The following is a 22737-nucleotide window of genomic DNA, read 5'->3' on the forward strand; positions in this document are numbered from 1 at the left end:
GAGGAGGGTTTCGATCTATCAACCTCTGGGTTACGGGGCCATCACGCTTCCGCTGCCTCTGTAATCAGTATGACCTATACAAACTGAAGAAGCAGTCAAAAAAGAATCACAGAGGGCACAGAGACATGCCCATGAAATTTTGCTTTTTATATTTGTGTTTGCACTTCATTGCTGAAAAACAAACTGGACAGCAGAGGATGGTTTCGATCATTAAATCACTGGTTAACTGCCCAGGATACTTCCACTTCAGTCACTCCGCTTAGGCACCCCCAAAAAAATACTTGAACTCACATACATTGATTAGGAGGCCAGTGGCCTCTGTAATCAGCAATGACCTGTTACGAACTGATAGAAGCAGTTTAAAAAAAGAATCATGGAGGGCACAGAGACAGGCCCATGAAATTATATTTTTTTACCCTGTTTGCACTTCATTTTTAAAAATAGAGTAGGATATCTTGGATGTGGCACTGTTTGATCATCATGACCTATACAAGCTGCTTCGATTCTTTCCCAACTGCCTTCATCCACCCCAGATGGGACTCGAACCACAATCCCTGGCTTAGAAGGCAGTGCCTTATCCATTAGCCACTGGGTTTCTTGCTAAAAACTATCTAGATAGCAGAGAGGGGTTTCGATCTTATCACATCTGGGTTACGGGGCCATCACGCTTCCGCTGCGCCTCTGTAATCAGTATGACCTATACAACTGAAAGAAGCAGTCAAACAAAGAATCACGGAGGGCACTGAGACATGCCCATAAATTATGCTTTTTATATTGTGTTTGCACTTCATTGCTGAAAACAAACTGGACAGCAGAGGATGGTTTTCGATCCATAAAATCACTGGGTTAACTGCCCAGGATACTTCCCACTTCATCACTCCGCTTTCAGGCACCCCAAAAAAATACTTGAACTCACATACATGGATTAGGAGGCCAGTGCCTCTATAATCAGCATGACGTGTACGAACTGATAGAAGCAGTGTTAAAAAAAAGAATCACGGAGGGCACAGAGACAGGCCCATGAAATTATACTTTTTTTTACCCTGTTTGCACTTCATTTTTTAAATAGAGTAGGATATCTTCGATGTGGCACTGTATGATCATCATGACCTATACAAGCTGCTTCGATTCTATCCCAAACTGCCTTCATCCACCCAGATGGGAACTCGAACCCACAATCCCTGGCTTAGAAGGCCAGTGCCTTATCCATTAGGCCACTGGGGTACTTTGCTAAAACTATCTAGATAGCAGAGAGGGGTTTCGATCTATCAACCTCTGGGTTACGGGCCATCACGCTTCCGCTGCGCCTCTGTAATCAGTATGACCTATACAAACTGAAGAAGCAGTCAAAAAAAGAATCACAGAGGCACAGAGACATGCCCATTGAAAATTATGCTTTTTATATTTGTGTTTGCACTTCATTGCTGAAAACAATGGACAGCAAGGATGGTTTCGATCCATAAATCACTGGGTTATCCCAGCTACTTCCACTTCATCACTTCCGCTTTTCAGGCACCCAAAATAATACTTGAACTCACAATACATGGATTAGGAGGCCAGTCCTCTACAACAGTATAACCTATAAAAACGGACAAAAGAAGTCAAACAAAGAATCACGGAGGCACTGAGACATGCCCATGAAATTTTGCTTTTTATATTTGTGTTTGCACTTCATTGACAAACAAACTGGACAGCGAGATGATGGTTTCGATCCATAATCACTGGGTTAACTGCCCAGGATACTTCCACTTCATCACTCCGCTTTCAGGCACCCCAAAAAATACATTGAACTCACAATACATGGATTAGGAGGCCAGTGCCTCTGTAATCAGCATGACCTGTACGAACTGATAGAAGCAGTTTAAAAAAAGAATCATGGAGGGCACAGAGACAGGCCCATGAAATTATACTTTTTTTACCCTGTTTGCACTTCATTTTTAAAATGAGTAGGATATCTTCGATTGTGGCACTGTGTGATCATCATGACCTATACAAGCTGCTTCGATTCTATCCAAACTGCCTTCATCCACCCCAGATGGAACTCGAACCCACAATCCCTGGCTTAGAAGGCCAGTGCCTTATCCATTAGGCCACTGGGGTACTTGCTAAAAACTATCTAAGATAGCAGAGAGGTTTCGATCTATCAACCTCTGGGTTACGGGGCCATCACGCTTCCGCTGCGCCTCTGTAATCAGTATGACTATACAAACTGAAAGAAGCAGTCAAACAAAGAATCACGGAGGGCACTGAGACATGCCCATGAAATTATGCTTTTTATTGTGTGTTTGCACTTCATTGCTGAAAACAAACTGGACAGCAGAGGATGGTTCGATCCATAATCACTGGTTATTCTGCCCAGATACTTCCACTTCATCACTCCGCTTTCAGGCACCCCAAAAAAATACTTGAACTCACAATACATGGATTAGGAGGCCAGTGCCTCTGTAATCAGCATGACCTGTACGAACTGATAGAAGCAGTGTTAAAAAAATAATCATGGAGGGCACAGAACAGGCCCATGAAATTATACTTTTTTTTACCCTGTTTGCACTTCATTTTAAAAATAGAGTAGGATATCTCGATGTGGCACGTGTGTGATCATCATGACCTATACAAGCTGCTTCGATTCTATCCCAAACTGCCTTCTCCACCCCAGATGGGACTCGAACCCACAATCCCTGGCTTAGAAGGCCAGTGCCCTATCCATTAGGCCACTGGGTACTTGCTAAAAACTATCTAGATAGCAGAGAGGGGTTTCATCTATCAACCTCTGGGTTACGGGGCATCACGCTTCCGCTGCGCCTCTGTAATACGTATGACCTATACAAACTGAAAGAAAGCAGTCAAAAAAAGAATCACAGAGGGCACAGAGACATGCCCATGAATTATGCTTTTTATATTTGTGTTTGCACTTCATTGCTGAAAACAAACTGGACAGCAGAGGATGGTTTCGATCCATAAATCACTGGGTTATCTGCCCAGGATACTTCCACTTCATCACTCCGCTTTCAGGCACCCCAAAAAATACTTGAACTCACAATACATGGATGTAGAGGCCAGTGCCTCTGTAATCAGCATGACCTGTACGAACTGATAGAAGCAGTTTAAAAAAATAATCATGGAGGGCACAGAGACAGGCCCATGAAATTATACTTTTTTTTACCCTGTTTGCACTTCATTTTTTAAATAGAGTAGGATATCTTCGATGTGGCACTGTGTGATCATCATGACCTATCAAGCTGCTTCGATTCTATCCCAAACTGCCTTCATCCACCCCAGATGGGACTCGAACCCACAATCCCGGCTTAGAAGGCACAGTGCCTTATCCCATTAGGCCACTGGGGTACTTGCTAAAAACTATCTAGATAGCAGAGAGGGGTTTCGATCTATCAACCTCTGGTTACGGGGCCATCACGCTTCCGCTGCGCCTCTGTAATCAGTATGACCTATACAAACTGAAAGAAGCAGTCAAAAAGAAGATCACAGAGGGCACAGAGACATGCCCATGAAATTATGCTTTTTATATTTGTTGTTTGCACTTCATTGCTGAAACACAAACTGGACAGCAGAGGATGTGTTTCGATCCATAAATCACTGGGTTATTCTGCCCAGGATACTTCCACTTCATCACTCCGCTTTCAGGCACCCCAAAAAAATACTTGAACTCACAATACATGGATTAGGAGGCCAGTGCCTCTGTAATCAGCATGACCTGTACGACTGATAGAAGCAGTTTAAAAAATAATCATGGAGGGCACAGAGACAGGCCCATGAAATTATACTTTTTTTACCCTGTTTGCACTTCATTTTTAAAAATAGAGTAGGATATCTTCATGTGGCACTGTGAGATCATCATGACCTATACAAGCTGCTTCGATTCTATCCCAAACTGCCTTCATCCACCCCAGATGGGACTCGAACCCACAACCCTGGCTTAGAAGGCCAGCTGCCTTATCCATTAGGCCACTGGGTTACTTGCCTAAAACTATCTAGATAGCAGAGATGGGTTTCGATCTATCAAACCTCTGGGTTACGGGCCATCACGCTTCCGCTGCGCCTCTGTAATCAGAATATAACCTATACAAACTGAAAGAAAGCAGTCAAAAAAAGAATCACAGAGGCACAGAGACATGCCCATGAAATTATTGCTTTTTATATTTGTGTTTGCACTTCATTGCTGAAAACAAAATGCATAGCAGAGGATGGTTTCGATCCATAAATCACTGGGTTAACTTATCAAATTTTCAAATTTAAATTTTTTACATAGTGGCCTAATTATAAAGGCACTGGGCCCCAAAGCAAGTGGTTGTGGGTTTGAGGCAAATCAAATCTAATCAAATGTATTTATATAGCCCTTCGTACATCAGCTGATATCTCAAAGTGCTGTACAGAAACCCAGCCTAAAACCCCAAACAGCAAACAATGCAGGTGTAGAAGCACTGTGGCTAGGAAATACTCCTAGAAAGGCCAAAACCTAGGAAGAAACCTAGAGAGAGAACCAGGCTATGAGGGTGGGCCAGTCCTCTTCTGGCTGTGCCGGATGGAGATTATAACAGAACATGCCAAGACGTTCAAATGTTCATAAATGACCAGCATGGTCAAATAATAATAATAATCACAGTAGTTGTCGAGGGTGCAGCAAGTCAGCACCTCAGGAGTAAATGTCAGTTGCTTTTCATAGCCGATCATTGAGAGTATCTCTACCGCTCCTGCTGTCTCTAGAGAGTTGAAAACAGCAGGTCCCATCTGGGATGTCTGAAAGTAGACAACATTACAAACCCACTGTCCTTGCTATATGCCTAATGTGTCAGCTAAAAAAATGTTAAGCGCAGCAGAAGTGTGCTGGGCCCATATCCCAAGGATCCAAACCATCCTCTTCTAAGGAGGTTTTAGGTTCTCGCCCAAAAGTCTGATGTTATCCGTGACGTCTCTGCTTTGCTTGTAATATTTAAATGATGGTTATGATTTGATTTCAGAAAACCCTGCTAACAAATGTGTGTTTGTTTGTAAATTCTCCACTTGGAGGGTACACTGACGTTTCGGCTAAAGAGTAGCGTTTTGATCTCAGTCAAGCACCTTGGCGTAGCTTGCTATTGGTTGATTGGATAATGACTGAAGGAAGGGCTACGTGTTGACTGAATTGATTGGATAATGACTGAAGGGAGGGTATGTGTTGATTGGATAATGACTGAAGGGAGGGCTATGTGTTGATTGGATAATGACTGAAGGGAGGGCTATGTGTTGATTGGATTAATGACTGAAGGGAGGTCTATGTGTTTGATTGATAATGACTGAAGGAAGGTCCTATGTGTTGACTGAATTGATTGGATAATGACTGAAGGAGGGCTATGTGTTGAGTGGATAATGACTGAAGGAGGGCTATGTGTTGACTGAAATTGATTGGATAATGACTGAAGGGAGGGCTATGTGTTGATTGGTGATAATGACTGAAGGGAGGCTATGTGTTGATTGGATAATGACTGAGGAGGTCGCTATGTGTTGATTGGATAATGACTGAAGGGAGGGCCATGTGTTGACTGAATTGATTGGATAATGACTGAAGGGAGGGCTATGTGTTGATTGGATAATGACTGAAGGGAGGGCTATGTGTTGACTGAATTGATTGGATAATGACTGAAGGGAGGTCTATGTGTTGATTGGATAATGACTGAAGGGAGGGCTATGTGTTGATTGGATAATGACTGAAGGAAGGTCTATGTGTTGACTGAATTGATTGGATAATGACTGAAGGGAGGGCTATGTGTTGACTGAATAACTCCCTCTAAATAGGGATAGGCATTTTCAAACCCCAAAATAATGTGATGCAGCTCATGCTTCTTAAAATAGCCATCACTGCAGGAAAAGCATAGGAAAGTTCAGTATGTCTTATACCAACACAGGAGGAGATAAGCGAAAGCACATCCGACACCACCTCAGCCCAGTGCAAGCAGCTCAAAATGGCTCAAAAACGGCTCTTAAAAAAACAAAACATGAACCTTAGCATCATAGCTTGTCTCTGCTGGAGGGGTAACAGTGCCCTGGGGTTACAGGAGGACCAATGAAGTGAAGGGTTGTGGGAGTTAGACTCTTTCAGATGCATCTCCTTACAGGATAATCTGGCCACGGGTGTCTGATGGGCTTTATTTGTCTAAAAAAAAGCTTAGTAAATGGAGGAATCGATAAGGGTGCGAGAGGGAACATAACTACTAGATGTTACTGTTGGATAAGATCTATGGGACGGTTTTCCTAGACACAGGTTAAGGGCAGTCATGGGCTAAATGTTAAGAGGAGCTGTGGTGATTCATTTGTTATTAAGATACCTTGATAGAAAATGACTTAGTTAAAAGTGAAAGTCACCCAGTAAAATACTACTTGAGTAATAGTGTAAAAGTATTTAGTTTTAAATATACTWAAGTATCAAAAGTGAATGTAGGTGCTAAAATATACTTAAGTATTGAAAAAAATGAAAGTATAAATTGTTTCAAATTCCTTATATTAAGAAAACCAGACTGCACAATGTTATTCGTTTTTTGAGTTTACGGATAGCCAGGGGCACACTCCAACACTTAGAAATGAAATAAACAAAGCATTTGTGTTTATTGAGTCCGCATGGGTTGTTCTCTTGATGAGTGCGTGAATTGGACAATTTTCCTGTCCTGCTAAGCATTCAATGACACCACAAAAAACTGCACTGACTATCTCGCACTGACTGACCCCATGCACACTCACTAGACTATACGTACAAACACTGACTCACACAACACTGACATTCCCATACAAAACCCACACACATTCACAAAATGTTGATTTGATTTTGATCATGATGTTTCGGTTGCCCTGTATTAGGCTTAACTGTTGTCGTTAAAAAAAAATCTTTAAGTCAGTAGATCAAATCAGTACCCAGCTATTGGGTGTCAAGGAAAATGTAAAAAGTACATATTTTTGAAGTAAAAGTAAAAGTTGTCCAAAATATAAATAGTAAAGTACAGATACCCCCCCCCCAAAAAAGACTTACTTACATACTCTAAAGTATTTTTGCTTAAGTACTTTACACCACTGAAAAGGAGATTCTCCAGGCTTAATCTGTGTCAGGGAAACCATCCCTATATGAAAATGATTAACCCATATTCTTCTCTAAACCATTTAACTTTCTTATTGAGCATCATGTTATTTAGACCTGTACGTAAATCAAGTATAGTGTAAATTCATAAACTATCAAATAATAGGTCAATCTAAATGTTTTTGTATTTACCAGTACCATTACAAATCTTTATCAAACATGTTTTAGTTTAAAGTACAGTACATGGAACATAGAAAACATAACATTTGAAATTATTACACTTTTAAGACAATGGAAAATACAGCAATACCCATCAAGCATTTATGAAAAACAAACGTTGAAAATTCTAGACTTTGAAAAAATAAATGGCAAAATTTGCGCTTTAACTAGTGTGARACAAACTGCCTTTTTCAAACTTCATCTAGGAGATCATCTTCTCAATCATATTTTCAATCACGTGTTTTCCATAGCAAAGGTGCCTGTGTTTCATCTCTCCCCCAGTTCTCTTCTTTCCTTTACAGTGTACTGTATATATATATATATATATCATGATTAGTCTGTCATATCACTGTCATTGAATCCAGTATAGAAAAAAAAAATACAGTACAAAAATAAAGCGCCGTCCTCTAGGCTCAGCTGTTCTGAAACATGGGCCCAGTCCAGAAACAACCCATAGCGCCTTCACTCTAACCCATAGCCCCTTTACTCTAGGCACTCATGTATATCTGAAAGTATTGGATAGGGCATTCATGTGCTTGTGGGAAGTGGGAAACTGGGAAGTCCTATATTCAACACGATTGTGTTCAAATGCTTTTGGAGTCGGAAAAATTCTTCAATCAATAAGATTTTAGCTAAACGATGCTAACATTAAAGTTAGCTAGCTTGCTTAACATTTAAAATATGGTCTAACAAGTTGCATTATCCATATTGATACATTTGCAAAAGTTCCAAAACAGATTTGTTGTCTTCTTTTGGTTGAAAAGGTGAAAGGTCAGTGGTGAAAGGTCAGAGGTGAACTTGGCACCTCGGGTAAAAACATTTTAGTTCAAGTGAAACTTCCCAGTGGGAACTCCAAACTTCTGATAACTCCAACAGCARGTGAAGCATTAGTACCATGGTAGTAGGTCCAACTTGCCCTCTGATAGGCTGAGTGAAATGTTAGCCCTATTGCTTATACTTGTCAGGTCTACGTCAAGTCAGAGCTAGGTGCTAGTGTTCTGGACGGGGCCAAGGTCTCTCCACTGTCGTTGTTTTGCTATTATTGATGCTGGAGCAGCAGTGAGCATCACAGCCAAGGTGGTGGAAGACTGTTCTTATATCAGTTCCAGAGACAGACGTTGCTTGTGGAATAGCAGCTGGAGCTGCTGCCGGCGGGGGAGAAGTACAGCTTGCCATTGGGGCAGATGCACAGCTCGTACACAGTCTGTTTCTTGGAAGCTGCATCTGAGGACGGGGAGTAGACACCAAGTGGAAGAAAGCTCCCCAGTCGGATCGTGTTTGCATCTAAAAAGATCTGATTGGAAAATAGAATCAGGATTTGATATTTTGTCTAGCCTAAAGCAATGATACATTTTCTGAAAGGTATATTCATACCAATTCAACTAAATAATGATATGTGAATGGGGGTGATTTGAGTGCATTGGGAATAGGGGAGACCCGGTACAACTGTAACAGGCTAAATGACTCAAATTAGATGGGGGTGATTTGAGTGCATTGGGAATAGGGGAGACCCGGTACAACTGTAACAGGCTAAATGACTCAAATTAGAAATCACTTAGACAGCTGTTATTCAATGTGCCAATGCTTGGTTAGTGTCTCTACATGTCAATGATATGTTTTTGAAGTGCATCTATATATTTGTTTTTATTATTGTATTTATTGACCACCTTTATTTTTGTATTACTGACCTCTGGAACATTATAGACATATATAATTTTTATCAGTAAGATGAAAATAATAATTGTATTTTCTCACAAGACTAATTAGTAAAGTATCCTATGCTTGGGGTTAGTTGTAAAGCAGTGTTACAACTTACCCCTTGTTACAACTTACCTCTTACCTAAAACTATATACAGTATAGACACATTTTATTTATATGTATTTTTTCCCACATCCATTTGCAGTCAATATGTTTTATTTTCTAAAGCATTTCATGTCTGGATTTCACTGTTTTGGACTGTTTTTGTCCTGTCTCACACCTTCTGCTATGTATTGCTATGTATCAGAGCAGCTAACAGATCACTGCACCTGTACATAGCCCATCTGTAAATAGCCCATCCAACTACCTCATCCCCATACTGTATTTATTTATTTATCTTGCTCCTTTGCATCCCAGTATCTCTACTTGCACATTCATCTTCTGCACATCAATCACTCCAGTGTTTAATTGCTATATTGTAATTACTTCGCCACCATGGCCTATMTATTGCCTTACCTCTCTTATCRTACCTCATTTGCACACACTGTATATAGACTTTTTCTATTGTATTATTGACTGTACGTTTGTTTATGTGTAACTCTGTGTTGTTGTTTTTGTCACACTGCTTTGCTTTGTCTTGGCCAGGTCGCAGTTGTAAATGAGAACTTGTTCTCAACTGGCCTACCTGGTAAAATAAAGGTAAAATAAATAAAAATTAAAAAAATCACTGAGTGGCGCAGCAGTCTAAGGTCTAACTGCATCTCAGTGCAAGAGGCATCACTACACTTCCTGGTTTGAATCCAGTCTGTATCACATCTGGCTGTGATTGGGAGTCCCATAGGGTGGTGCACAATTGGTCCAGTGTCATRCGGGGTAGGCTGTCATTGTAAATAAGAAAMTGTTCTTAACTGKCTTGCCTGGTTAAATACCTTTTTAAAGTGGTGACATCTGCAGTGTCCTTCCTGTCCTGCATATTTGATGRGTCTGAGTGGTTTAACGCATCATCTATAGCATACATTTAAATTGACCATGCTTAAAGATATATTCAATGTCAGATTGTCTATTGTTACCCATCTACCAATCACTGCCCTTTCGAAAAGCTCCCTGGTCTTTGTAGTTAAATCTGTGCTTAAAATTCAATACTTGACTGAAGGACCTTCCAGATGTTATATGTATGGTGGACAGAGGAAGGGCTAGTCATTCAAKCCTTATTATTTCACAGAGAGTGAGACCATATGATTTGTTAAACCAAATTTGACTTCTGAACTAATTTAGGCTTGCCTAAACAAAGGGGGGTGAATACTTATGCAACAACTATATTTTAGTTAAATGTTTTTTTATTAATTTGTAACATTTTGTAGAATTTTCGTTTCACTTTGACATTATGTAGTATTTTGTGTAGACCAATAACAAAACATGACAATTAAATACATTTCAATCCCACTTTGTAAAGCAACAAAATGATAAATAAGTTCAAGGGGGTGTCATGCCAAATACTATCCCCCGGCCATAAAAGTGTCCCCCTCCGCGTCACAATGGGATTCAATAAACTATTAMCGTCCGTTGCTATATCAACGGTGTGATGACCTAATGATTAGAATTTTGGAGATCATTACAGCCTAAAACGACGTTCTTTTCATCATCGCTATGCAAACAAGGCAGATTTCCGTGACAATTTCACTGTTTAAACAAGTTTTGTTTAGCTAATAAAATCAAAACATTACTTCAAACTACTGTTGGGTACCTTGTTATCATTACAACATGAAATCCATGTCTTCAACGTTGCTACGTTTCGAGAAATGGTAAAGAAAACGTGTAATCTACTTGACACATTAAAGTTACTTACCTTACAGATCACAACGTCAGCTAATTCCCACTCCATGTAAATCCATTTGATTCATAGACTTGCATGTCTGGCCGTCATGTTTTTATTTGAACCTGCCCTTCCCTTATCTACACTGAAACAATATGATTTCAGTAGTCCTCTACTATGATTCATTTTTGTTCTATCTCTCATAGCTCATTAGTACACCCTAGTGGTTGAATATATATGTATCTGTTGTAGGTCCTTGGATACAATAATGAATAATGTTGAACAAATAAATACCATCAAAGAATACCCTAGAACTTACAATGAACACTTTGTGAAACAGCTGTGAAAACCAAGCAGGCATATTTTTTGGTACAGTTGTGTCATTCATTTATTTTCACAGATTGTTTGTACACTCACGTGGCAATCATAGACTAAAATACAGAATTCTGGTGTGTGGAATATAGAGGAAGGTGCAGTGGCAGAACTAGTTGTATACATGGGGTGTCCAGGGGGTGTCCAGGGGGTGTCCAGGGGGTGTCCGAGGCTACTTCAGGGGGTCCATAGACCATGGCAGAACATTAGTAAGTAACCCTAACCTGGCATCTAAGGAGCATGAATGAATCCTATTGACAGAACATTAGTAAGTAACCCTAACCTGGCATCTAAGGAGCATGAATGAATCCTATGATTGCTGATTAGAGGTAGACGTGATAATTAATTTAACCCGGAGTTCTTCAATGTGGCAGATAGTAACCCTTATGGACCGCACTTCACTAGAATTCTTTAAAATACTATGAATAGTCAGTGTCTCTACCTCGGAACTGCATATCTCTCGCGCTCTCTAAGATATAATCTGGGTCTATAAGTGTTGAACATCCAAAATATTTTCTGAAAATGAAGCTCAAGCACCAAGAGGGTAAGATAGCATTTGCGTGTTACATCAATTGCATCGTTTATTTACAACAACAAAAATACATTTACAAAAAAAACACACTGCAATTTGACATACCAGGTATCAAGCAGAAATGGACTTGAAAAATATAAATTATTTTGGAGCTCATCAATATTACAAACTTACAGTATCATATTTATGCTCATATATATTATGTTAACTAATGGCAAAGAAACGTTTTGGAATTGACCTAATCAAGACCAAATTAAATCTGTGTGACATGATACCCTTTTGGATTTATCATTTTAGAATGTCAGTGTATTAGCTAGTACACAGTGCAGGTTTTAATCATGACCAGAGGGACCGCCTAAGTGCCAAATTATCCCTGGTAGATTTAAAATAGCATAATTCTGCGGTTCTGGTGAGAACTGGCTAAAATGTTTCACAAACTCCTCCATGTTGAGGGAGCGTGCCCTTCTTGACTCAACACTGAGAATTCCGAGGTGACTTAACCTGTCATCAACCATTGTTGCCCTAAGGTGGGTTTTAATCTGTTTTAGAGCTGAGAAGCTTCTCTCGCAAGAAGCACTGCTGACTGGGGCAACAACAGAAATCTTACAAAGTCGAAATAGCTCATGGAAAACCTCTTTATAAAGATTCTAGAAACACAACAAAGTCAAGGAGTCGATTCTTCTTTGAAAAACGCCTCTACAGCTCAGCTGTGAGACTGTCGAGCAGCTGATAAAAGATAGCTCTTTGGAAGCTCTCACCATCACTTTGGTCACTATTTTTCTGTCCTACAGTTCTCACCAATGAGTCGTGAAATCTTAAGCTTGTTTTAGGCTGTCTTTTAGCCCCAGGGTGGCTGGGGTAGGCTGTTGTGGTAAAAAAATAATTTGTTCTTAACTGATTTGGCGAGTTATATAAACGGAGACAAATATCACTGTTAGGGAAACTAAAACTAGCTTCAGGGTTTTTTTACATGCAAATAGTTATCTGAGATTTTTTATTTCCACTTCAACAGATGTTGATCCCAGCTAGGAGCGAAAGAGCCAGCGAGGTTTCCCAGGTCTCGCCTTCCTTAAAAGAAAACAAACCATTGGTGACAGAACATAACCTATGACATACGTGCCTTGTTCCAGCGTTCATGACCTCGGGTCACTCAAGATGATCTCAGGAGAACCGTGGGAGTTGATGATGTACAACATCCTCGTCCTTGATGGGTACCATACAACAACAAAAACATCTGTTTTTGGTTCCAAACACACTTTTAAATTGGTTACAGAAGGGAATTTAGAGTTTAGCACGTACTCTTCCTTTACTGACCTTAACTGGTATTCCCTCCACCCCTTGGTAAAGTGATTGGTCACCGTCAGACACCAGCTGTTGCCATTCCTGGATTTCGTGAAGGGTCGCGATGAGGTCCACCCCACATTTAAAGTGTTAGAGAGAAGATTATTTTATTCTTACCCGAATCTGTGTCATACAGTCTGCACACGTTCATATTTGTAAGCATACTGGCACACACACCACACACAACACACACACACACACACACACACACACACACACACACACACACACACACACACACACACACACACACAATAGAATATTGAAGTCTGCTGTGGTCAAATAAAGCAACCATAACAAAACAACTTATTAGGGCAAAATTTGAATTGGGACACTTACCGATCATGTGCCGTGGTGAAACAACTTTGATGGGCTTCAACTCCGGCGCCACAGTCTTCGCCCTCTCAAACTTCTGTCAGGCTAGACAGCAAAAAGTGACAACTTTAAACATTGTGTTCTCTCTGATATGACATTCATTGAAATCATAATAATTTCAGATATAATTGATAAACAAAAGGTTATTTCACTTGCCCAGCTGTCCACCTCCTTGACAATTCCCCATCAGAAGAAGAGTATGTTGATGTTGGCAATCATGCGCTTCACTCCGAAATGGTCAGCTTGCATCTCGGTCAGCATGGCCTACTCCTCCTTAGTAAAAATCACCCTCCTGTGTGGCTGGCCATCCTTCCCCCGTAGGTACATGTGATTGCCAAACAAGTCTCTCTGTGTGTCTGTCTAGTGAAGACACCTAGTTAACTAGTTACGGGCAATTGGAATTACCATAATTGCGTACACCTATCCATTTGATTGATCAGGTTTAACTTATAGCTAGATACCTCAATATGATAGACATATAACTATACCAGTGGAGGCTGCTGAGGGAAGGACGGKTCATAATAATGGCTGGAATGGAGTCAATGGAATGGTATCAACATTGAAACCATGTGTTTGATACCACTCCATTTACCCCATTCCAGACATTATTATGAGCCGTCCTCCCCTCAGCAGCCTCCACTGAACTAWATGTATAGCTAGCAACATGTAGATGACTAGCTAGCTAGATGGAAAATGGTTGTACATAGCTAAATCCGTCCAGTTTCTCTAATAGAAGATAACTTCAAGTTCCTTGGTGTCCACATCACCAACAAACTAACATGGACCAAGCGCACCAAGACAGTCGTGAAGAGGGCACGACAAAACCTATTCCCCCTCAGGAGACTGAAAAGATTTGGCATGGGTCCTCAGATKCTCAAAAGGTTCRACAGCTGCACCATRGAGAGTATCCTGACTGGTTGCATCACTGCCTGGTATGGCAACTGCTCGGCCTCCGACCGCAAGACACTACAGAGGGTAGTGCGAACGGCCCAGTACAGAGACACACACAACACTTTTTGACAGGGGGACTCTATTTGGCGTGAAAGGGGTATAGACTTTCAATAGGCACGTATATGGTAGGAGATAACTACAGATGGTTTATAGTGCATGGCTGTACCATACATTGACATGTCGAGTCCAAAACGGGAGGTAAAAAAAAWWAATATTTTTCAGTCTTTTGTAGTATGGCTTTAAAGTTACAATGAAAATATGTTTTTGTCAAGTTAGTGTATTTTCTTCCAAATATCAGTTTCAAATCATAACACTGTTCAATTAACACACATTTTTACCATTAAAGATGGTGTTACAGCTGTCCCATAAAACGTTACAACTAAACCTGCTATTGAGGTTAATTGTAACATCAGGACCTTGCGTCTATATGCCAGATTTGTGAAAAGTCCACATTTAACACAGGTCTCTATTCTGTTCTATTAATTAGCCGACAAATGTATTTTGTTTGTGTGAAATATTGAAATATCTGAATCAAACCGTGTGAGGTTTTAAAAAACAACTCCAAAATCTGTTGTCCGCGGTCTCCCCTACAGTACCTTAACAGAACAACAAAAACTGACAATGAGACTTGAGGCTGTGGGATGGGAATACCTTAAAACCATCTATAGACATAGTTATTTTGATAGATGATGATATGTTAGTCGAGGACAGTTGATTCTGGGCGTGACCTCCTCACCTCTCCCTCTGTTGACTGGAGTTCCAGGTCTTTCCGACACGTGGCCTTCAGTTTCCCCCTGGCTGCAGTGACCTCTACCCCTCTGGGAGCCTCCATGGTCAAGGTCCTTGTTGGAGACTCAAGCCTGACAAACACAACAACTTATTAATGAAAGCATTTGTGTTCCACTTCATTTTTCAAAATGATTATTTTGTTTTAATGTTTATTTTATAACCTGTTAAGATAAGATACAGTTTAGTCGTTCAAAGAATAGAGAGAAATTGGATCATATACATCTATGCTTAAAATTCCAATAGCAGTCATTCAAATAAATTGTGTTTTCTCAGAAAATCCCAATTTTGGCTCCTTCCGTGTCATGCTTGTCCAACTTCTAGGAAGATTTTAACACACTTAACGCCAAGATTTCCCCAAGTTTCACCATCATTGTAAAGCCCTAGTTATTTTGTTACTTTCGGGTAGTAGTTTCTGAAGATTTTTACCTATTTAATATGATTAGTAATTAATTTACATTTGTCCCTCAGGTTTAAGTTTAACCCTGTAACGTGAACTGAACTCTGGTTTTAATATAGTAAAACAATTTATTTAAAAGCATTTTTTTCTCCAAAAGAAACATTGAACATATACTAGTTCCATTTATGTTTTGAGGTTGGACTTTTAGCACGTTAGCACGTGGCATGGATTGGTGTCACCTCATTAGTCAGTATGTGTTACACCTATGCTGGTTGTCCATCTCGTTAGTGGGAAGACGTTTCGCCTGTGCTGGCCCAGGTGAGCTTTAAGAGTGTCTGGCCCAGTGCCACAGTTGTCTTGAACGATGTGGAAGGTCAACATCTTTAGTTTGGTGCTCCTGGTTTGATTTCTAGAAAAACATTCCTTTGTCTCATTTTGATCCACCTTTTTGGTTTGCTTCCTGTCTTTGAGTGTGATGTGGGTTTTTCCTTTTGTTTGGCTCTACTTGGGAAAATTGTGTGGGTGCTCACGGTGGCTGTCTTAAGTTCCAGTTGTTGTTGCTAGTCAACTTTCAGTGGACARCCCCCCATGAGTGTCTTTCAGTACCCCCTCCTAAAACCACACCTGTTCTGTTTTGGTTGTTGCTCTGTTAGTTCCCCCTTCTGTTTCAGCAACATTTATGGTTTTCTTTTTGGGGGGAACGTAACACAATCAAATCATTAAATTATGTTACCCATAGATAGGCTAGAAACGTTTTAACACGTTTAAATATTGTTGTTAAACTTGCATTCAATGTCCCCTCCCTGTTGCACACAAACTACCTTCCATTCCCCTGTCACAAGGGGTGTATGGCTGATTTTAAGATGCAATCGTCAACCCTGTTACTGGGAAATATGTTTGTAATGAAGTTCAACATGCACTCTTTATGACCTAATGTCAAACTGTGTATAAATAGATAGATTGCCTTTTGGGTAGTGTATCTATTTGCTGTGTGGTGGCGATGGTAGTAGTAGTAGTGTGGTGGTAGCTGTATGGCGGTAGCTGTGCTTTATGGTGGTAGCTGTATGGTGGTAGCTGTGCTTTATGGTGGTAGCTGTATGGTGGTAGCTGTGCTTTATGGTGGTAGCTGTTATGGCATATTATAGCTGTATGGTGTAGCTGTAGGCAGTAGTGGTAGCTTTATGGTGTAGCTGTATGGCAGTAGTAGTAGCTTTATGGTGGTAGCTGTATGGCAGTAGTAGTAGCTTATTGGTGGTAGCTGTATGGCAGTAGTGTAGCTGTATGGTGGTAGCTGTGCTTTATGGTGGTAGCTGTTATGGCAGTAGTGTAGCTTTATGGTGGTAGCTGTATGGTGGTAGCTGTTATGCCAGTAGTGGTAGCTGTATGGTGGTAGCTGTATGGTGGTAGCTGTATGGCAGTAGTAGTAGCTGTATGGTGGTAGCTGTATGGCAGTAGTAGTAGCTGTATGGTGGTAGCTGTATGGCAGTAGTGGTAGCTTTATGGTGGTAGCTGTATGGTGGTAGCTGTATGGCGGTGAGAGGTTAGCATGTAATGGGGGTATGATATTTGTGCGTCTAACTTTCTCACTTTTATTCAGGATTATCTTGTAATCATGGTAGCCTCTACATTAATGTAGAAGTGTTTAGAAACATATTCTATTCTTATTTACAATAAAAGTGACAACGAAATGACACCACATTCATTTCTATTGGGCACAAAATAATCTGAAACACAAATGTATCCAACACATTTTAGTCACAAGCTCGACGTAGACATTGCGTGCTATGAAAATGGGTCCGAAAACATTACTTTTTACTACTTAATACACAAAGAAGTGAATACTTTTGGTCCCCTAAAATGGGGGACTATATATTAAAAAGTGCTGTAATTTCTAAATGGTTCATCCAATATGATAAAAAATWGCCTCAAATTAAAACTGACAGTCTGTACTTTAACCTCATAGCCATTGTTTGATTTCAAATCCAAACTTTTGGTGTATAAAGCCAAAATAATAAAAAATTATACACTGTCCCAATAATTACGGCGCGTAGTGTAGACCAACATAACTACTGTGGCAAAATAGCACAAGCTAGCTGTGTTAGTATGACTTTTCTAACTGTACTATTTGCGATGTAAATTGAATATGTAGTATGCTTATTGGTCATAGTATGGATATAGTAAGTATGCCAAAAAGTTCCCGGATGCTGTACTACATACACCAAAATACGAAGTATATGGACACTATTTCTGTGCTTTAAGGGCCCATAATGCAATTCTTCAGAAAATGGGTGTGGCTTTACAATGTTTTCAGATTTGAAGAAAATAGCGGAAAATATGCAGCCGAAGTCCGACGAGAGCGGATACAAATTCGTTGCATTAACTAATTGAGACAAATGTTAAGAAAACGTTGAGCAATGTAATAAAGTAGTGACTTTTCAAATAAGTTACGTTACACGTTATGTTGGCTGATAATTTGTTAGCTACGCTATCCTTACGAATTGCAAAGCATTTCATTACAGCAGTATGTACCAGGTATGTTAGCATCGAACTTACCAGTATATTTACTTTATGCTAACTAACTATCCAACGTTTATTGACTTAATTATTCACATCATTTTATAGCTTAGCTAAGTGGTATAGTCGTTCAGGTGCGTTCGTAAATTCGCTCTGGCTATCTACTCAGATTTCAGAGCACTCTCGTCTGACTGTGCCAGGCAGAGCGCAGAATAACTAATGAATTTATGAACGCTCAACACCCGTTGAATGTGTCTGGTGTCAGTAAACGTTGGCAAAAAAAACATCATTCAATTGTTGCCAGCAGCACAGTCACCAACGCTCTAGATAACATGAACACTGCATAACCAGCTCTGATAGGGCGAGTAAAATGGTCAGTGATATGTTCTCTGATTTGTGTCTGGAAGTAGTTAGCCAGTTAGCTTGGGTGCTTGACTGCTGTTATTGTGAAGTCAGAACGCTCGGATCAACCCTACTCCTCGGCCAGAGCGTCCAGTGTTCGCTCTGAACGCTCCGAGTGCGAAATGCCTTGAATTTACAAACGCCCCAGAGCACAATCTGGCACTCCAGATTGAAATTACGAACACACACGAAGTCTAGCTAATAATTTGTTACGCTAACAAGTCAGCAAGAGTTTGCATAGCAACAGCATCAACTTCCGGGAGACAGGCGAAGCGCTAATACGCTCAACTGAAAGCACACCGTTTGTTTACAGTATACTAAAATGAACTAGTAGTGTGTATATACTCATTAAGTATGTAGTATATAGTAAGTTAGTATGGGGTATTCGAACACAGCTATAGTGTAATTTATCTTCCACTTTGCATGACCTCTGACTCTACTATTGATGACATGGTGTGTATTGCAGTGATGATGCTACTCCACGTTTTCTTCAGTAAATCCAACGAGCTCAAACTGACCCTAGTCTACTTGGCCATGATAGCCCATATCAATATGTCAAGAGAAAAGATCTTCCTCAAGATATCATTTTTTATAGTTTTTTAAAAGTTACACTATAGGGAAGAAAATATGTTGCGAACTTGCATTTTATTATGAATTAAATAGGTCTGATTTTAAACTAAATGTTTATTTTCAAATACATAATGAACAATGTAGGCAATATATTTCTCCCAATTTAGCTAATTATTTTTCAGATTCTCCTTTTCAGATTCACTTCTACGTGTGATTCTAAGTCTAAGATACGGTCTAGGATTTGGGAAGCTGTTCAACAGTAAATTAATTTCTTGCTAAATTACTATTGAACAGTGTTTGCTATGGGCAACGTCATCAATATACAACTCACTACAGAGGAATTAGCTACCATAACACTTTTTCTGCCAACTTTAATCTGAATCTTCCCTGTAGAACCATGAAGATAGACTAAAAATACACTCATTATTGCTTGTTAATGGATTTACGGGGGCCACTGGCTCAGGCTAAGTGTATTTCGAGAGAAGGAACTGCCTTGTGAGTGTGATATGCATTTAATCCCACTCATTTTCATGAAAGCCTAATGTAATGCACTTATTTCCAAGTGGAACAACTGATAAATGAGTTTACGCTTGTGCAATTTTCATTATAGTGCATGTTTGATGTATTTGTCAGAGTTTTGAATGAAAAGCTTAGACAATGAGGAATGCATGAACTACCAACAGTGCTGTTTAAAACGGTGGTGATAGAAAATGGGATGAACAACATTTAAATTAACAAGTAACTTATTGAACATTGAGTAATTATGCATAGTCATTTTAATTGAACATGTATATGAAAGACAATAAACGCTTAATTCAGTATGTATAGCTTTTAAACAAAATAGTCCGAAATGTAAGAAGTTTAAATGTGAGCATAAACTTACTTCAGATCTTGATAGTTGTCTGCCTGGATGTGTGGCGTTTCCACAGAGTGTCCAAAGACCCCTCCGTCTGAGCCTTTCCACAAAGAAAATCACAAATGCAATCAACAGAAGGAGTGCTTTCATGATGTGAACTATGCCAGGGGTGACTGAGGGAAGTCACACAAAGCCAGATTTTACTGTTTCTAAGTGACTGCTTTTCTGTATTCCTTGTGAAAGTGAGATGTTAGATTACTGTGTATAAACTGGACAGACTGGGCTCTGCAGCGTCTCTCTTACCAGTTACTCTGACTGTATCTGTTCCTATGCTGATCTTCTTTTCATCTACAGAGAACAGCACCTTCCCTCCATCCCTGCTCCGCACCTCAAATCTCTGACACCGTGCTTCCACTGAATCTGGACCTGAGGAAAGACAAGCAGTAGTTGGCTGTGTGGTATCTATAGGGTTCTATATTCATTTCTACAGTGGAACTAACAATGGCACCAAAATAGTGCCATTTCTAACAGGGGCGAAGGAACTGCAAACCCGGGTACCCATTTGGTTGCTGCTACAACTGACTGTAGTCACTAACCAAAGCAATCTGGAATTTTAAAAGCCTTAATTTTCGGGTCAGCAGATAGTGCACTATCATTCTAAGGTAGGTGCTCATAGCATATCCAGTAGTCAATAAATCTCTTTATGGTTAATCCAAATAACTATGGTGCGCAATGACTGTGCATTTGAATTATTCTCACCAAGTTCCATTTTATTTTGTCTAAAATTTCCCAAAATAGTGTTTTCTGCCTAATCGGACACCAGTTTACAAGTGAAGATCAAGCGTAAGGCGGTGGCTGCCGTTTTATWGGCTCCTAACCAACTGGGCTATTGTTTTTTTCGCGTTGTTTGTAACTTCTTTTGTACATAATGTTGCTGCTACTGGCTATTAAGACTGAAAATAGCTTTTGGATATCAGAACAGCGATTACTCACCTCGAACTGGACAAAGATTTGTGCTTTAATGAGTCAGACGAGAAGGATATACTACTTCTCCGAGACCAGGCCCAAATCACCGTCATTCGTGTGAAAAATAAGAAGGAAATACAGGGGGCGGAGATCGGGGTGCTTTGTGAGAATTCATTGGGGAGTGGGTAACCCACCTCAACCATCCGTTCTATTGGCCAACATTCAATCACTGGAGAATAAACTGGAGGATCTCTGTTTGAGAATTTCCTTCCAACGGGACATTAAAAATTGTAATATCTTATGTTTCACCGAGTCGTGGCTGTACGACGATATGGATAATCTACAGTTGGCTGAGTTTTCCGTGCATCGGCAGGACAGAACAGCTACGTCTGGTGGGGGTGTGTCTATTTGTAAATAACAGCTGGTGCGCGATGTCTAATATTAAGGAAGTCTCGAGGTATTGCTCGCCTGAGGTACAGTACCTCATGATAAGCTGTAGACCACACTATCTACCAAGAGAGTTTATCTATATTTTTCATAGCCGTCTATTTACCACCTCAAACCAATGCTGGCACTAAGACCGCACTCAACGAGCTGTATAAGGCCATAAGCAAACAAAAAAATGCTTATCCAGAAGCGGTGCTCCTAGTGGCCGGGGACATTAATGCATCCAAACATTAATCCATTCTATGTCACATGCAAACAGAGGGAAAAAAATCTAGACCACCTTTACTCCACACACAGAGACGCATACAAAGCTCTCCCTCGCCCTCCATTTGGCAAATCTGACCATAATTATATCCTCCTGATTCCTGCTTACAAGCAAAAACTAAAGCAGGGAGTGTTAGTGACTCGCTCAATACGGAAGTGGTCAGATGATGCAGATGCTACGCTACAGGACTGTTTTGCTAGCACAGACTGGAATATGTTCCGGGATTCATCCAATGGCATTGAGGAGTATACCACCTCAGTCACCGGCTTCATCAATAAGTGTATCGACAACGTCGTTCCCACAGTGGCCGTACGTAAATATCCCAACCAGAAGCCATGGATTACAGGCAACATCCGCACAGGGATAAAGGCTAGAGCTGCTGCTATCAAGGAACCGGACACTTATAAGAAATCCCACTGCCCTCAGACGAACCATCATACAGGCAAAGGGTCAATATAGGACTAAGATTGAATCCTACTACACAGGCTCTGACGCTCGTGGGCTGTGGCAGGGCTTGCAAACTATTCCGGACAACAAAGGGAAACCCAGCTGTGCGATGCCCAGTGACGCGAACCTAACAGACAAGCTAAATGGCATTTATGAACGCTTCGAGGCAAGCATCACAGAAGCCTGCATGAGAGCACCAGCTGTTCCGGACGACTTTGTGATCACTATGTGATCACGCTCTCCGTAGCCGATGTAAGCAAGACCTTTAAACAGGTCAACATTCACAAGGCCACGGGCCAGATGGATTACCTGGACGTGTACTTGGAGCATGCGCGGACCAACTGGCACTTGTCTTCACTGACATTTTCAACCTCTCCCTGACCCTCTCCCTCTGCAACTGGATCCTGGACTTCCTGATGTGCAGCTCCTAGGTGGTAAGGGTAGGCAACAACACATCTGCCAAGCTGATCCTCAACACAGGGCCCCTCAGGGGTGCGTGCTTAGTCCCCTCCTGTACTCCCTGTTCACCCACGACGGCGTGGCCAAGCACAACTCCAACACCATCAAGTTTGCTGACGACACAACAGCGGTAGGCCTGATCACAGACAACGATGAGACTGCCTATAGGGAGGGGATCAGAGACCTGGCAGTGTGGTGTCAGGACAACTTCTCTCTCTCAATGTGAGAGACAAAGGAGCTGATCGTGGACAACAGGAAAAGGA

The 22737-nt window shown here is 40.7% G+C and overlaps 1 protein-coding gene and 2 non-coding genes across 3 annotated transcripts in view; all 3 read right to left on the reverse strand.

Moving 5' to 3' along the window:
- Positions 1–2027: 2027 nt before the first annotated feature.
- trnar-ucu (transfer RNA arginine (anticodon UCU)) lies at positions 2028–2100 on the reverse strand. Its single transcript has one exon. It is a non-coding gene; the product is annotated as a tRNA-Arg (tRNA).
- Positions 2101–2643: 543 nt separating this feature from the next.
- trnar-ucu (transfer RNA arginine (anticodon UCU)) lies at positions 2644–2721 on the reverse strand. Its single transcript has one exon. It is a non-coding gene; the product is annotated as a tRNA-Arg (tRNA).
- Positions 2722–6578: 3857 nt separating this feature from the next.
- LOC112069623 (zeta-sarcoglycan) overlaps positions 6579–22737 on the reverse strand; it is a 53168-nt gene continuing 37009 nt past the window's right edge. Inside the window, exons 5-8 of the mRNA XM_024136976.2 lie at positions 20194–20316; positions 19918–19990; positions 15099–15222; positions 6579–8573 (exon numbers count right to left, since the gene is read on the reverse strand). Coding sequence (XP_023992744.1) covers positions 8379–8573; positions 15099–15222; positions 19918–19990; positions 20194–20316 — 515 coding nt within the window. The 3' untranslated portion in view covers positions 6579–8378. The remainder of the gene's footprint in view (positions 8574–15098; positions 15223–19917; positions 19991–20193; positions 20317–22737) is intronic.

The sequence above is a fragment of the Salvelinus sp. IW2-2015 genome, unplaced genomic scaffold, assembly GCF_002910315.2.
Source record: "Salvelinus sp. IW2-2015 unplaced genomic scaffold, ASM291031v2 Un_scaffold1060, whole genome shotgun sequence".
NCBI lineage: Eukaryota > Metazoa > Chordata > Actinopteri > Salmoniformes > Salmonidae > Salvelinus > Salvelinus sp. IW2-2015.